General features: G+C 56.6%; 1 protein-coding gene across 1 annotated transcript in view; it reads right to left on the minus strand.

Annotated features, from left to right (window-relative positions):
- Window positions 1-1,902: 1,902 nt before the first annotated feature.
- LARP1 (La ribonucleoprotein domain family member 1) overlaps window positions 1,903-13,651 on the minus strand; it is a 35,852-nt gene continuing 24,103 nt past the window's right edge. The window contains exons 4-20 of the mRNA XM_019473793.1: window positions 13,118-13,183; window positions 12,137-12,308; window positions 11,391-11,522; window positions 11,041-11,193; window positions 10,178-10,340; window positions 9,750-9,894; window positions 9,348-9,522; window positions 8,298-8,467; window positions 7,633-7,992; window positions 6,296-6,419; window positions 5,477-5,682; window positions 5,276-5,382; window positions 4,738-4,889; window positions 4,284-4,428; window positions 3,937-4,046; window positions 3,289-3,416; window positions 1,903-2,706 (exon numbers count right to left, since the gene is read on the minus strand). Of these exons, the coding sequence (XP_019329338.1) occupies window positions 2,485-2,706; window positions 3,289-3,416; window positions 3,937-4,046; window positions 4,284-4,428; window positions 4,738-4,889; window positions 5,276-5,382; window positions 5,477-5,682; window positions 6,296-6,419; window positions 7,633-7,992; window positions 8,298-8,467; window positions 9,348-9,522; window positions 9,750-9,894; window positions 10,178-10,340; window positions 11,041-11,193; window positions 11,391-11,522; window positions 12,137-12,308; window positions 13,118-13,183 (2,730 nt within the window). The 3' untranslated portion in view covers window positions 1,903-2,484. The remainder of the gene's footprint in view (window positions 2,707-3,288; window positions 3,417-3,936; window positions 4,047-4,283; window positions 4,429-4,737; window positions 4,890-5,275; window positions 5,383-5,476; window positions 5,683-6,295; window positions 6,420-7,632; window positions 7,993-8,297; window positions 8,468-9,347; window positions 9,523-9,749; window positions 9,895-10,177; window positions 10,341-11,040; window positions 11,194-11,390; window positions 11,523-12,136; window positions 12,309-13,117; window positions 13,184-13,651) is intronic.

Consider the following 13,651-nt stretch of genomic DNA (forward strand, 5'->3'; position numbering starts at 1 on the left):
CCCCTAAAGCAGCATCATCTTCGATGCAGTGTCAGTTCGGGAAGGTAATAACTTCAAGCCAGGGCCCCACGAGCATCCACAGCCACTGCTAATCGACAGCTTGCCCAAGCTCGCCCTCTTGATGTCTGCTCTCAGGTCCTGGCTGCTCTCATCCACCAGCCCCACAGGGACAGCCTTGGAGAGATGACTCCTCCTCCCAGCTATGAGACACAGCTCTGGATCAACTGGATACTTTGAGAAAACACTGTTCATTACCAGCTTGTGATTTTGCAGAGGGTAACGCAATTAGTTGCATCTTGGAGTAGCCCACTGCGGTGCCCACTCCGCACCGTGCAGAGGAGGAGCACGCTTTGCAGCTCACGAGGATGGAGTGCCGGAGCCACAACCAAGCCAGCTGCAAAGCAGGTATCCCGACCCAGAGGACAGAGCACAGCGGCAGCAAGGCAAGCAGCTCTGGCTGAAAAGGAGCTTCTACCCTTACAGTGGGAGCATGACTTTGCAGGCCCCGGGAGCAGATCTCACCCCTCTGACACATGGCCCCTGCGAGGGAACGCAGCTCACGAGCCTTGGGAGGGTTTGCCTGCCGAAGCCCACCTGGTGCTGGGTAGAGGAACCAAGTAAATGCCACAGCAGCTCTGCAGCCATCCCTTTGCCTCAGCCAAGCAAGGAGCAGCATGATGTTATCTCAGCCCTCAGAGATGCACAGGGACGCTGCCCTAGGCAGGAGACTCCATGCAGCCACCTGCCAAGACATGACGCACAAGGAAACCCAGGCAAGATCCCTCCTTTGCCAGGCAGGTCTCCCACTCACACCCAGCACAAGGTCCCACCAGCAGCCCTGGGCCAGTGACAGCTGTGAGAGACGGGTTCTCCAGGGCTGCGTCACTCCCTCGTCAGGCTACAGCATTAAATGGCACCAGGGACATGCCAGCCCTCCCACTCGCTCACAGCAAGGACCAGTCCCTCCAGCTGCTAAGAGGGATTGCCCCACTCACCCCCCGACCACGCCGGAGGCGCAGAGCGGAGCAGACTGACCTCCCGCCCCAGCCTGCCCGGAGAGGGCACAGGGGTGTCCGAGTGAGGCCATAAGCACATACAGTCGCTGTCGCGGGGAGGATGCTATAATGGTATATACACAACGTAGCGGCTTCAACTACTTCGTGAGCACAAGTCTTAGATTTGACTGCCCTCGGCACCTTCCCCCACGAGAATCAGGGCTGGCAGGGGGTCTCCGCAACGGGGGGGAGGCATCCAAGCGAGCTGTGGGGTCAGAGGAAAGGCCGCGGGGAAGATCAGCTCGGCAGCAATGCCGTGAGGAGTCTCTGGGCCGGGGGGGCCGAGTGCCCAGTGCGCCCCAGGGTGCGGGAAGTCAGCAAGCCTCCCCAGTCTAGCTCCACCATAAGGCAACTTTTTTTTTGTTGGGTTTTTTTTTTGTTTTTTTTTTCTTTGTTTTTCATCAATAATATTTTCAAGGAAGAAAGCAAAGGGAGATGTGTCTTTTTGAAGAGTTTTTTGTTGTTGTTGTTTTAGAGGGGTTTGAGTTTTTTGTTGTTGTTTTGTTTTTCCAAGAGAAAAGGAAGAGAAAACCTCCTTCGGCAAAGTCCTGTCTTTGCATGCTATGGGTGTTCCTGGGGCAGCGGGTGCACCGTCCACGCAGGCTCGAGTCCAGGTGCCTGCCGGCCTCCCACCAGCCGTCCTTGCAGGAAGGAGTCAGAACAAGCCTATCCTTGGCAAAGGTCCTTTGGTTGACTTCCAAATTGTCCGTGATGGAAGGGAGAGGCGGGTGGAGGGAGAGCCAGACCCTCCGGAAGGTTGGAGGTGAAGACGCTGGCGAGGAGGGAACAGGGCAACGCTCCTGTCACGGCGGGGGGGGGTGGGGGGGGGGGGCCGCCCCCCGACGTCAGCCAGGTAATGGAGATCAGAGGCTCCGCAGCATCGTGACACACTGCGGCTTCGGTCCCCCATCAGGGAACCTCGCTCCTCCGAGCTTCCTCAGCAGGCTGCCCTGCGATCCGAGGGGGGACACAGAGGGGAGTTGTTGGGGCCACACAGAGCAGACTTGTTTTGGTAAATCCAGACGAACTTCTAGCAATAATTTAAAACTTGATATATATATATAATAATAAAAAAATCTCCCCTTTCCAACCCAGCCAGAACATTTTTTTTTTTTGAAGAGACACTAAGACATGAGCATGTGCACAGGAGGGGAGGGAAGGGAAAGCAAAGGGTGGGTCTGCTGGGAGCAGGTCTGGCTCTGGTCAGGTTTGTAATAGCAAAATGGTGTTTTAGATGCAGATCATCTTTGCTTTCCAGCCACGAGAGAAAAAAAAATCGTGTGCGTTGAAGTTTCTCCCAAGCAGCCTATTCCTGGGCACCCACCTTCCAGCTCCCTTCCTGTCCCACTCCCTCACATCTCCCCTTCTCCGAGCCAGTCCCCCACCAACCCACCCTGTCCCCTGGCAGGAAGCAGACACTGCAGCCTCTCTACTTCCCCACTGTCTGCGATTCTGCAGCCGACGGGGCAGGAGATTGCTGGCTCAGGTTTTTGGCATCCTCTTGTGCAGGCTGGCTGGGTGAGGCATGGGCTTGGCTGGATGGGCACTGGCTGACCGTTTTGCTGGAAGACTGGGATGGGTAGCGCTTCCTGCCATCTCCCCCTGACGTCGTAGGGTATCTCTTGTGTCCACCTTCCTCCCCCATGGGTGGCTGGAAGAGAAGCACCCCAGTATCAGCACAACCTCCTCCAAATGCAGATGCCCTCCCCCTGGATCAGAGAACAGCCTTCCTGCAAACCTCTAGTTGCGATGCCTCTCCCTGACCCACAAGGAACATGCATACCCACCCCAAGCACACAGCTGCCCTTCTCTCCAAATCTACCGCTGCCAGATTTGCTGACAGAAAGACAGACCGACTTCCAATCGAGCACAAGGGTGACAACTTGCTCTTAGGCACCTCCTTCCCACAGAGGGGCACAGTCCAGAAGTCCGGGAGCCAGAGCTCCACACAATGCTAGCGCCATTCAAGCCATCCAGGCTCACTTTCCTCCTCAGCTCATCGGGGAAGATGGGCTCATCCAATTCCCCAGAGAGCTGCTCTGAACTGGATTTGCAATATTCAAACCCTGCAGCTTGCTCCTGGCCCAGCTACAATGACAGGGCATGACACTAGGTGTCACTGACTTCCCCTACCTAGCACTGCCTGGGGACCGGCCCCCAAAATCCTCCTCGGAGGGGACCAAGGGGTGTTTGCAGGGGCCATCAGTGTGGTGCAGGCATTGTGTCTACTCACATCCACTCGGAAGTCCTCGAGGCGCTTGAACTTGCTGAGGTATTCTTGCAGTTTGCTGTTAATGTCCAGATTTTTGGCTTTGGAATATTTTAAGAAGGCCCAGAACTTTTCCAGCCCATAGAGCTGTCCTGAAGGGGGAGAAAACCAAACCAGACGTCAGCAGAACAAAAATCAAACCAGACATCAGAACCCTTTCCTCCAGGCTTCCCCACCGCTCAACCCCATGGACCCTCCTGTCCCACTGGTGAGCACAACCAAGCTGAGATGGAGAACCTGGAGGGAAGCAACCTACATCAGTACTGGCAGCCCTCTTGACAGGGGATGTCCCCAGGCTCGGCTGACCTGGTGGTGACAGAGCTCAGCCACTGCAGGGCCTTGAGAAATCCTAGAGGAACCGGTGCATCTAGAGAAATGTTTTGGGAGAGCTACAGCCTCCCATTGCCCCCCTCAGGAAGTCTTCAGGCTGGTGAGCATCCACTCAACCCTCTCCCGTGAAGCGAGCAACAGGACATCCAGCCGGTCCCCGCTGCACACGTTAATGTACAGCTTTACGTGGCTTCCCCAAAGTCATGAGAAGAGGCCCAGGGGCAGCCATGCAGCTGGGCTACATCGCTGCCAACCTCAGGGAAGGCCAAAGGAGGCACCTACCAGCTTCGTAATCCTTGATGGTCTCTTCTTGAAAGTCCTTAAATATGTCTGGCCGGAATTTCTTCTCCAGCCCGTAACTGTAGTATCTGAAAAGGCACTCCAGACCGTACCTGGGAACACAGCAGCATGTGGTACTCAGACACCAGTGCATGCAACACCCAGGCAGAGAGGCTCTTGCGGCAAGAGCCCTGTTGCGTACCAGCAGTAGGAGGTGACTGAGGGTGGCCCCAGTCCTACCTTTGAGCAAGGCAGAGATACTGCCTTTGTTTTGCTGTGAGCCCTGCAAAAGGCCGAATCCTTCCCCCACTCCCCTCCCAGGAAAGGCCACTCTGCCCCTTCTCTCCTACCTGTATCCCTCCTTCCCATCCTCCACAGCCAGTTGCTTGAACTCCTCGTACATTTTCTTGTTGAAGTGATCTCGGAGGAAGAAGGACCAGAACCGGAAGAGCGTGTTCATCTCCTGGGACTGACCAATGCCCAGTCGTTTCCGCTCTGTTTCGGGAAGAGGGGATGATTGCAAGGCAGATCCTCTCCCAGGGAGCCAGCTCTGCACAGGGGCTCATGTACAGGAGGGCCCTGTGTCACTGTGACTACACCCAGTCCCAGTGCTTGATGCCCTGAGCCACAGCTTGTGCTCACTACAAACTGTGGGGAAACAGCAGCTACCAGCAAGGTTGTCCTGTAGGACCCTGCTTATTTCCCTGCTTATCTCCATGGGCATGCTCTGCAGCCGTACCCTGCCCCCTGACAGAGCAGAGCAGAGACATCCTGCCCCACGCCCTGCGGTGCAGGCATCCCTACCGTTAAGGCAGCGCCGACGGTACTTGTGGTAGACATGTTGCGTGAAGCCGTTCTCCTTGAGCAGCTCGTGCGAAGGATGCTGAAACTTGGGCAGGGACTGCGGGGTGCATCCGTAGCTTCCGACAGCTGGGGTCCCCTCCGAGGGGCTGGAACTGAGCATGAGAGACACTTCCGTCAACCCCCTTCCTGGCATCACCCAGCCGACAGTGGAGTGGGGTCACACTCCACCCCACAGCACTTGTCTGTTGGTCCCACCAACTCCCTGTGACTGTCTACTCTGGGTTTGGGACCTGAGCCATGGTGTATCCTACTAAGGAGGGAACCAATGTTTCCAGCTGAGTCTCATGTTGTTACTCCAAGGCTTCACATTTTCCTCAGCTCCTTCCAGGAGGGACAAGTTGGGTCCCAGTCTTTTCTGCAGCCACCTAACAGGAGACCTCCCCTGCAAGACCAGGCGCTGCCTTTCCCCTTCCTTCCCGCACTCGCTCCCTTTCCCATTTCTGGCTCCTTCGTGATCATGCATGCCTGTCTCCAGTACCTGATTGAGGCAGTTCGGGGCCTGTGCTCCCGAGAGTCCATCACCCAGCCCACATGGCACTCCATCGGGGGGTTTGAACTGTGCCTCGTCTTCCTCTTCCGTGGAGTCTGCAAGACATGGTGCATCAGGTACACGTCCCCTTCCTCCCCAGGCCCCACTGGGAAACCCCAGCTCCTGTCCCACACCCCAGCCTGGTCCCACCTTGGCATCTATCGTCCTGCCCTCTTTCACCACCGGGTAGAACCGGGGCGTCTGTGTCGGGTCCTTCAGCTGAGGTGTGCGAGGGGTCCGGGGGGTCCTGGCGTTGCGGTAGTTGGGTGATTCTGGTACAGTCGTAGGCAAAGACCGGGCAATGGTTGAAGGCTCAGGGACTCCAAACAACTTGTTAGCCAAAGCATCTGTAGGTACTGCAGAGAGGAAACCCCCCACCCTGGGTCAAGCTGAGCTCTGAGCACAAGAGCATCACTATAGCCAAGGGACACCCATCTGGCAGATGGGAAACAGCAGGGACAGGAATGCAGGGTCACATCCCAGCCCTCCGAGACAAGCAGCTTCAAATCCAGCCTGGCCAAACAGCCCAAAGCCTAGCAAGCAGATCCAAGGACTGAGCTTCCAGGGATTCCACAAGGTATCTGCTTCCCAGTGGCTAACAGCAGTGACAAATCCCCCATCCCCAGGAGAAGGACAGGGCACCAGGCCCCACACACAGGCAAGCGAGGCCCAGTGGCCAATTGCCTTCCAGGTACTCCAAGAGGGTCCAAAAGAAAAATCACATCCAGGGAGCTACATCAAAGTCCACCAAAGTTTCCTCACTCTGCTGGAACACCTCTGCTTTTGGGCCTCCTCTTCTGGAGCCCCAAAACGTTCAGCTGGGAGAAGAGCATTGCTCTGGGAAAGATAATCCCACACACCAGTGGCCCCAATTCCTTCTCCCCAGCTGCTACCCAACCTCCAAGGACCTCTCACTAGGAGGAACAGGGACAAATCAGTCCCACCCCACTCGTGTCCCCTGTCTCTTACCTTGCTGGAACCTGGGGGGACCAGGAGGGACTTCCTGGTTTGGATCCACGGGGGGCTCTGGGGTCAGGGTGTCAAACTGCTCCCTGCTGATCATATTCACCTTCTTGAAGTTCTCCACTTCTTGCTGCATTGGAAGAGGACGACAATGAAGCAACCAATTGCCCTCTTCTACCCTCATCCCATCAACTCATCGTGACCGATTGTGCAATGGCTTGTGCAATGGCCACAATGCTGGGCACCAAGTGCAGCCATAAGGCCTTGGTGCCCAGAAGGGCGACGTGCTGCATGGAGGTAGGGAGGGGAGATGCAGCAGACCTGGCCCCCCCTGCAACAGGGCCCTGCATGGGCCAGATCTGAGCCACTTGCTGCTCCCAAGCTTTCAGGGATCCTACAAGGCAGCTCCGCTAACCATGGCTTGCTTCTTTCAGGCCTGCATCAGCACCGGTGCAGCAAGGTTCAAGGCAAGCCTGGCCAGGACCCCACTGTCCCCGCCACCTTCTTGCGTCCCTAGAGCCTCCTCCCCTCATCCTCACCACCACACCAGCAGTGGGGCACAATGCTCCCATGTATTTGAAGGACCCATACCCCCAGCACACACTGTCCCTCTGTCACCTGCTCTCCCCACACCCTCAGCTTCTACCACCTCGAAGAGCAGCACTGCTTCAGCAATGTACCAGGTACTAGACGTGGGAACACTGAGCTCAGCTGGTAGCTCCAATGGGCCAGCCCACCTTGCAGCCAAAATAACTCCAGCTGCTGAACAAGCCTAGGCAAGTCCCCGACCGTGAGAGTCACCAAGCTGGGACTCAAATGTTTCAAAGCAGCAGATGGGCTTTCTATAAAAAGCCCAAGTCTATGCAAACTAGCAGCAAAGCGGAGAAGAGCACAGGCCAAGTGCAGCCCAGCCATCAATGAACCCATCCCCAATAAGTGCAGTCTCCAAGGGACCGTGCCATGGAGCGCTGGGCACTATGGACACCTGGTTCCCTCCATAGATCTGGCACTGTCTGCCAAGACCCTGGCAGACAGCGGAGCAATGGACCCCATGTTCCAGGTCACCCCGTTACCAGCATTTTGTTTACCTGGCTGCAGCCTTACGCCATGTTACAGAGCTGTGTTTATCCCCAACACAGCAGAGCATGACACTGGGAGCCAGGAATCCTGAGCTCTACAAGAGGACTAATCTCAGCTTAGCCCTACCCCATGAGTGGGCTGTAACCCGCTGTACCACCCTTTCCACCCCACACCACCAAGGCGGCCAGTCTGCTGCACATGAAGCTCCCCGTCAGGAGCCCCGTACCCACATGCACTCCCTTCCTTGGATCAGCTGCTCTCACCTTGATCTGCGAATACTCTGGCTCAAACTGCTCTGTCCACAGGTCCTGCTCGTAGTAGTACAGCCCATCGTTGATCACCTTGGCCAGCTCTGAGCTCATTTTAGCCCTGGATGTGTGGTTACCAGTCCGGTCCCCGCCAGGATGCCGGCGCAGGTAAGGAGGCGTCTGCGTCACGATGAGGATCTTGTTCACATCCCGATCGTCGATCTCATAATCCGAATCTTCATCTGACCAGTCAGTGAAGGTGTTCTTGCGGCCATCCATCTGCTCCATCTCCTCATCAAAGAGGAAGTCTAGCTCCTCAGGTTCATCTTGGTCCTTCTGCTTCTGCTGCTGTGGTGTCTTTGACTCCTCTGGTTTCTACAGGTAGGTGGGCAAGGGTGACACAGGGTAAAGACCACATAGCGGCACAAGCCTTCTGCTTGGAGACGCAACTATTGCCCCATGTTTCCTTACTGCAGCCAGAAGGTGCCCATCTGGGGAGAATACCTTATTTACACCACTGGGAAGCAGCTCCGAAGGGGGTCAGATGGGGCCAGGAGAGACTAGGACATCACTCCCATGACAGACAGACCTTACTTGATCTGAAGCCTGCCTACTTATGATTCAAGTCACCCAGACAACTGGGAGACCCCCACCCCAACAGCTCCTACATCACCACCTACCTTGGGCCTGGCTGGCGAGGGTCGAGGTCTCTTCTTCACTTCAATCCACGTCTCTGAATCCAGGTCTGGCAGACTTGCAGACAGGCCCTTGGGCATCGTCTTCAGGTTACTGACCTCCTCCGTTTTGGTGGGGACTGGGCTGGCGGGACGCGGGGAGCCAGGAGCAGACTAAAGAGCCACCAAGAGCCACAAGGTGCTTTAGAGGGAGGGGGGGAGCCTGGGGGGTTGTGTAGTTAAAGCACCTGACCGAAGAGGGAGTTATTTTGGCAGCATGGCACAGCTTGCGGGACTAACTAGCATCCAGTGGCCAAGGCTTACCAGCACATTGCCCACAAGTGCTTGGGGGGGGGGGAAGTGTCTGGTTAAGGCTGTAATGCTGGTGGCAGCCACAGAGCTCTGCAGGTGACAGTATCACAGACACACAGAGCCCTAAAGCAGGCGGTGACTCTGTTGCTCTCGGGGAAATCTTTCCGAGACAGCCCAGAGCCAGTGGAAACAGATCTTCTCCTGCCAGAACTAACTCTTATGACAGCACCAAGAAGATCCTCCACTTGGCCTCTCAGGCCCAGCCCTGGGCTTCTGCCAGCACCCACGGGATGGGGTGACAAGAGCAGGGGGCAGCCCATGAAGGACAGCAGACCCTTCCCCAGCACTCGGTTGACAGCTCCATACCTGCTGCCCCATTTGTGCCCAGTATCTCCTCACCCATTAAGTAAAAGGTCGGGTTCACGAGTGCCCTCTGCTCTGCCCAGCAGTGGTAGCACAGTTCCAGGCACAGCTGAGACTTTCAGCAGGACTGACCCCTTCTGAATCCCTTCAGCCCCCGCAGAGGAAAAGCCACAGACTCTGTCTCTTTCATATTTCCCCATGTACAAGAGGCAGCAGCACTCTGGTGGTCTGAAGACAGAGCCCATACCAGCTCCCACCACCAAGCAGAAAGCAAACGGCAGAGCCCCGCCTTGGGGAACACTCCTGACTCTCAGGGTCTCAGTCCTGCTGCAGTACCAACACTGCATCCCACACCTCCCTCCACATTCCCCCAGTGCTGACCTGTCTCTTTCTGGAAGCTTTGCCGGGGCACAAACTCAGGGCAGTTGATGAACTGTGAGAAGTCTGTTTGTGTGTAGTCTGCCATAGGAGGGCCAGGCAGAGCCCATTTTTCTGGCTGCTCTTTTCTCCTGATCTTCTCGTCCACGATTTCCACCACTTTGCTGTCCTTCAGAGCCTGGAACCAAGTGATACCCAGTTAACTTAGAGCCCTGCCTTGGCACGTTGAGTGGCTCAGCCCCAGCCCTTCCTCCCTAGGAGGACCAAGAGGAGGAGGAGAGAGCAAGTCAAGGACAAGGGAAGGCTCCACTTGCATCTCACCCACAGCCCATCTAGAAAACAGGCCTCAGACAGGGGTGGTGAGAAGCAGAACAAGAAGGAAAGTTCATCTTTCCTTGCCCTCACCTTAATGATAAGGCTGATGTCAGTGGTCAGCGCCTGCACCCGGTGGAAGCTGGCAATCAGGGTGATGGGAAGGAAGCCATCCGAGTCCATCTTGCGACGCAGGAAGAAGTCTCGCTCCAGGTTGTCCACACTGAAGTAATATTCTCTGTATGGACAACACGTCAGTGAGAGGCAGCTCCAAGCCACCTTCCTCTGGGCACCCCTGAGGAAATAATCCCCCCCCACACTTCTGCTACTGCGAGGCTGAAGAGAGACAGCCTGGGGAGCCCAGACTTGGGGCAAGCTGGTGCTGCAAACTGCATGGCACAGAGTCAACGCACCTCGGCTCTAACCCTACCCACGGGATTAGCTACGCAGTCTCTAGGGAGGGCATCTGTGAACATCCCACCACCAGCCAACACTCAGACAGGAGAAGAGGCGGTGCTTACATCTGCCGCTTGATGTAGTCCTTGAGCAGTTCCTGGTCCACGCTGTAGAGCTCGGCGCTGCTGATGTTGTCAAAGTAGTAAGTGATGTTGCTAGCATACTTCTGGGTGCGGGAGCCATCCGAGCCCTCGAATTTCCGGTACCCATACTGGTAGTCGAAATGCCCTGTGGGACACCAGTAAGGGTCAGCACAGAGCCCTTGGCATCTGCTAGACAGGCTGCGCTGCCAGATGGGGCCAAACTCCTGCACAAATAGCTTCCTCTGCACTGTTCCTGGGGCCCCCATAGCAGCCCACAATGGGGCATCACTGACCCACATCCTCACCTCAGCCTTTGCCTCAGAAGGGATCCCAGTGACACCTCAACACACCAAGCCGAAGAGAGGCCAGGAGCCCTCTTACCCAGGAGCAACTGGGCAGCCCAGGTGACACACGAAGGCCCTACACTGAAGCTGTGTCAGGGTTAGCAGACACTGCCCTGCCAAATGCCAGTGCAGATGCTCTTCCCCATCCAAGCCAAGACTCCTGCTTGGCTCTCAACATGACATAAAGCCCACGCAGAGTATCAGCATGCTTCAACTCCTGCACACAGAGGTACAGCAAGGGGCAGAAAACAGGTGGAAGAGCTTGGCCTAAGTAGCGGAAAGACACTTGCCTTTATTAAAATACTAAGAATAATAATTTGCTTTTATTAAAAGCAGCTCAACTTATCAGCTGGGATGACGTGCCACAATGTTTCCCTGTATTCCTACAGCACTCTACCCTCCCCAGCCCGCTTTGGAGCCCCAGGTCTCACACACACACAGAGCCCTGCACACTTTGGCACATGCCCTGTTCTCTCCCTACTGTCACAAGACTGCACATACAGTCATCACCTCCTCTGCCACGGCCACGTCCCCTGCCACGTCCCCGGCCTCGGCCCCGGAAGGTCCCTCGCACAGCTCCTCCCTCGCTCTTCACGCTGGAGGTTTCATCGTGGTCCTGCCAGCTGCGCTCATGCTTGTTGTCCGGGTGCCAGCCTGCAGCAGACGGGGAAGGAGAGGCAGGAGGAGGAGTGTTACGGGATGAAGGCACCTCCCTGAAGCAAGCCCACTGCCCCCTGAGCCCTCTGAATACAGGAAGCATCCCCACCACCCCATGCCATGCGTGGGCATCGGGGCTCGCTTTGCCCCATGGCCAAGGACAGTGATAGCAGGTTCCCAGCCCAAGCCTTCACCTTTCAGCTCACTGCGGTTGTTGGAGGGGTGCCTGTGCTGCTCGTTTTGCCGGTTGTTCCGAGAGGCCGTTTTGTCCCTAGGCACCTCTGACTTCATGTCGATCTGCAAAGGGACCCACTTGTGTTTGTTGCCTGCAAAAGGACAGGTTTTGGGTGTGACACAGGTTCAGAGAGCATCTGCTTCCTCCCCCACAGCCCCCTCTTGCCACACAGACACCATACATGGAGGAGAGAAAGCAGGGGGGCCTTTTGGACCAACCCTGTCCTCAGGCATCCCTCCAGGCCTCACTGGATGCAGAAAGGCTCCGACCGGGACTCTCAGGCATGAAGGGACGTGACACAAAACTCCCCTGTTGCTTCATGGCACTTGTCCTTCCTCTGCCCCTTTCTGTCCGCTGAAGCTCAGGCCAGACTGACCCCACGTGTCAACCACGGCTGATGCAACCCACAGTCACGGGCTTTTCTGTGCCACCACGGAGCACACGTGAGAGGGCAGACTACTGCCCTGCTCCCCGACAGACACACGGATGCCCCTACTTGGGCCCTGCTCCACCTGCTCCCACCAAAATGACACTTTGTCCCATTGAAGCCTGCAAACACCTTTTCACTGCAGCTGTCCCTGCATTGGGACCATGTCCCACAGTAAGGCCCCCAGGGAACGTGGTGGGTGCTACCACCTGGCTGTGGGTCACAGAGGGGGAGACAGGCTGAGCCCGGGGTACTGTCCCTGCCAGGTCCTGCCTTACCTTTCTTCTTCTGAGCTGACTTCTGGTTGTCATCGTCACCATTCTTCTCCTCCCCAGACTCATCTGATTTGGTTTTCAGGCTCTCTTTGCTGTCGCTCCCATCCCCTTTCTCCTGCTCTTTCATGTCTTTCTTGACAGGCAGTTTCCGGAGGGACGGTGCTTTGTGTGGCTGCTGGAGACACACCAGTGCAGGAAAGATGTGACAGGTGGGAGAAATGAAGAGCTGGAGGCAGACCCCAGCTGTCCCAACAGGAGCAAGAACAGGAGGACCTTGCCCTAGGCTGGGAGCATCCCTGCTCCGTGCCTCCCAGAGCTGTCCTGTTCCTGGGGAAGGGCTTATGTCTGAGCCAGGCAGGGGGCTCTACAGATGCTGGGAAGTGCTCGAGCTGAGACACAAGCCCCAGGCACAGCAGTTACCAAGATGGACCGTCAGGGAGGCCTGGTGCTCCTGGATGGGGCGTTTCCTACAAGGGACCGGACTGCCCCAAGGGCATAAGGATGAGTGACCCTCATGTCCTGACAGGCAGCCAGGAGCTGGCAAAGCAGCATCCAAAAATAGAAAGGTTTCAACAACACCCACGTCTGTAGCAGGAAAGGAAGGCCATGCCCCTCGGACACACTAGCCTGTCCTCATGTGTGTTTTCAGTTTCTCCCGGGGAAGTCTTGGCTTTTGCCCAGGCCCCTTCTTGCACTGAGCAGCCCTGAGGAGAGCGGGTCTGCGAGCTGCCCTACCTGCTTCACCCAGCCCAGGCGTTTAGACTGGGCTCCAGGCTCCCAGAATAGCACCAAGGGAGGGAGCCCGATGTGCAGGGCAGCCCTAAAAGGAAATCCCCTGCACCCTGCACGCTATTCCTGGCTGCCTCCGTGCTGACACTCAGGACCCCAAATGGCCTGGCTCAGCCAGCGCTCCCAGCACCACAGAGGGACAGGGAGGTCTGCAAGGGCCTTATCCTGCTCACCAGAGGAATTGTGTGTTCTCACCTGGACGCTCTTGTGGGCTATTTCTCCAGGTGTTGGCCAGTTTGTGGCATCACCGAAGTCACCAACCTTGTATCCAAAGAGAAAGGTCTCATTAGTGCACAAGCTGCGGGTGCTGCTCCCTGCATCAGCAGCCAGAAGCCCTTTCAGCCACACTGTCACAGCCACCACCCACCGCTGTCCTGTGGACAGCTGTCCCCGAGAGGTCTGGGGGTGACACCCAAGCTGCATACACACAGCCCCTCTCCCCACCCAAGCAGGGCCCCCAAATAAATCCCAAATAACTGCAGACAAGTTTATGTCTATCCAGGATTATAATGAGGCTGCCACCGGCTGCCCCGTAAGCTACCAGCCTCCCAGCTCCCATCAAACTTTTTGCCCCAGCAGCAACATTTGGCACCAAGCCACCCATCACAGGCACTGGCCCTTGGACAGGGAAAGCACAGAGCTTTCAGCATCCTAAATCCACCTAGGCAACCACATCCCGTTAAAGAAGCTGCCTCCACCTAGTGGCAGGTTACAGCCAGGCGTAGCTTC

Source organism: Aptenodytes forsteri, unplaced genomic scaffold, assembly GCF_000699145.1.
Source record: "Aptenodytes forsteri isolate BGI_AS27 unplaced genomic scaffold, ASM69914v1 Scaffold54, whole genome shotgun sequence".
Taxonomy (NCBI): Eukaryota; Metazoa; Chordata; class Aves; order Sphenisciformes; family Spheniscidae; genus Aptenodytes; species Aptenodytes forsteri.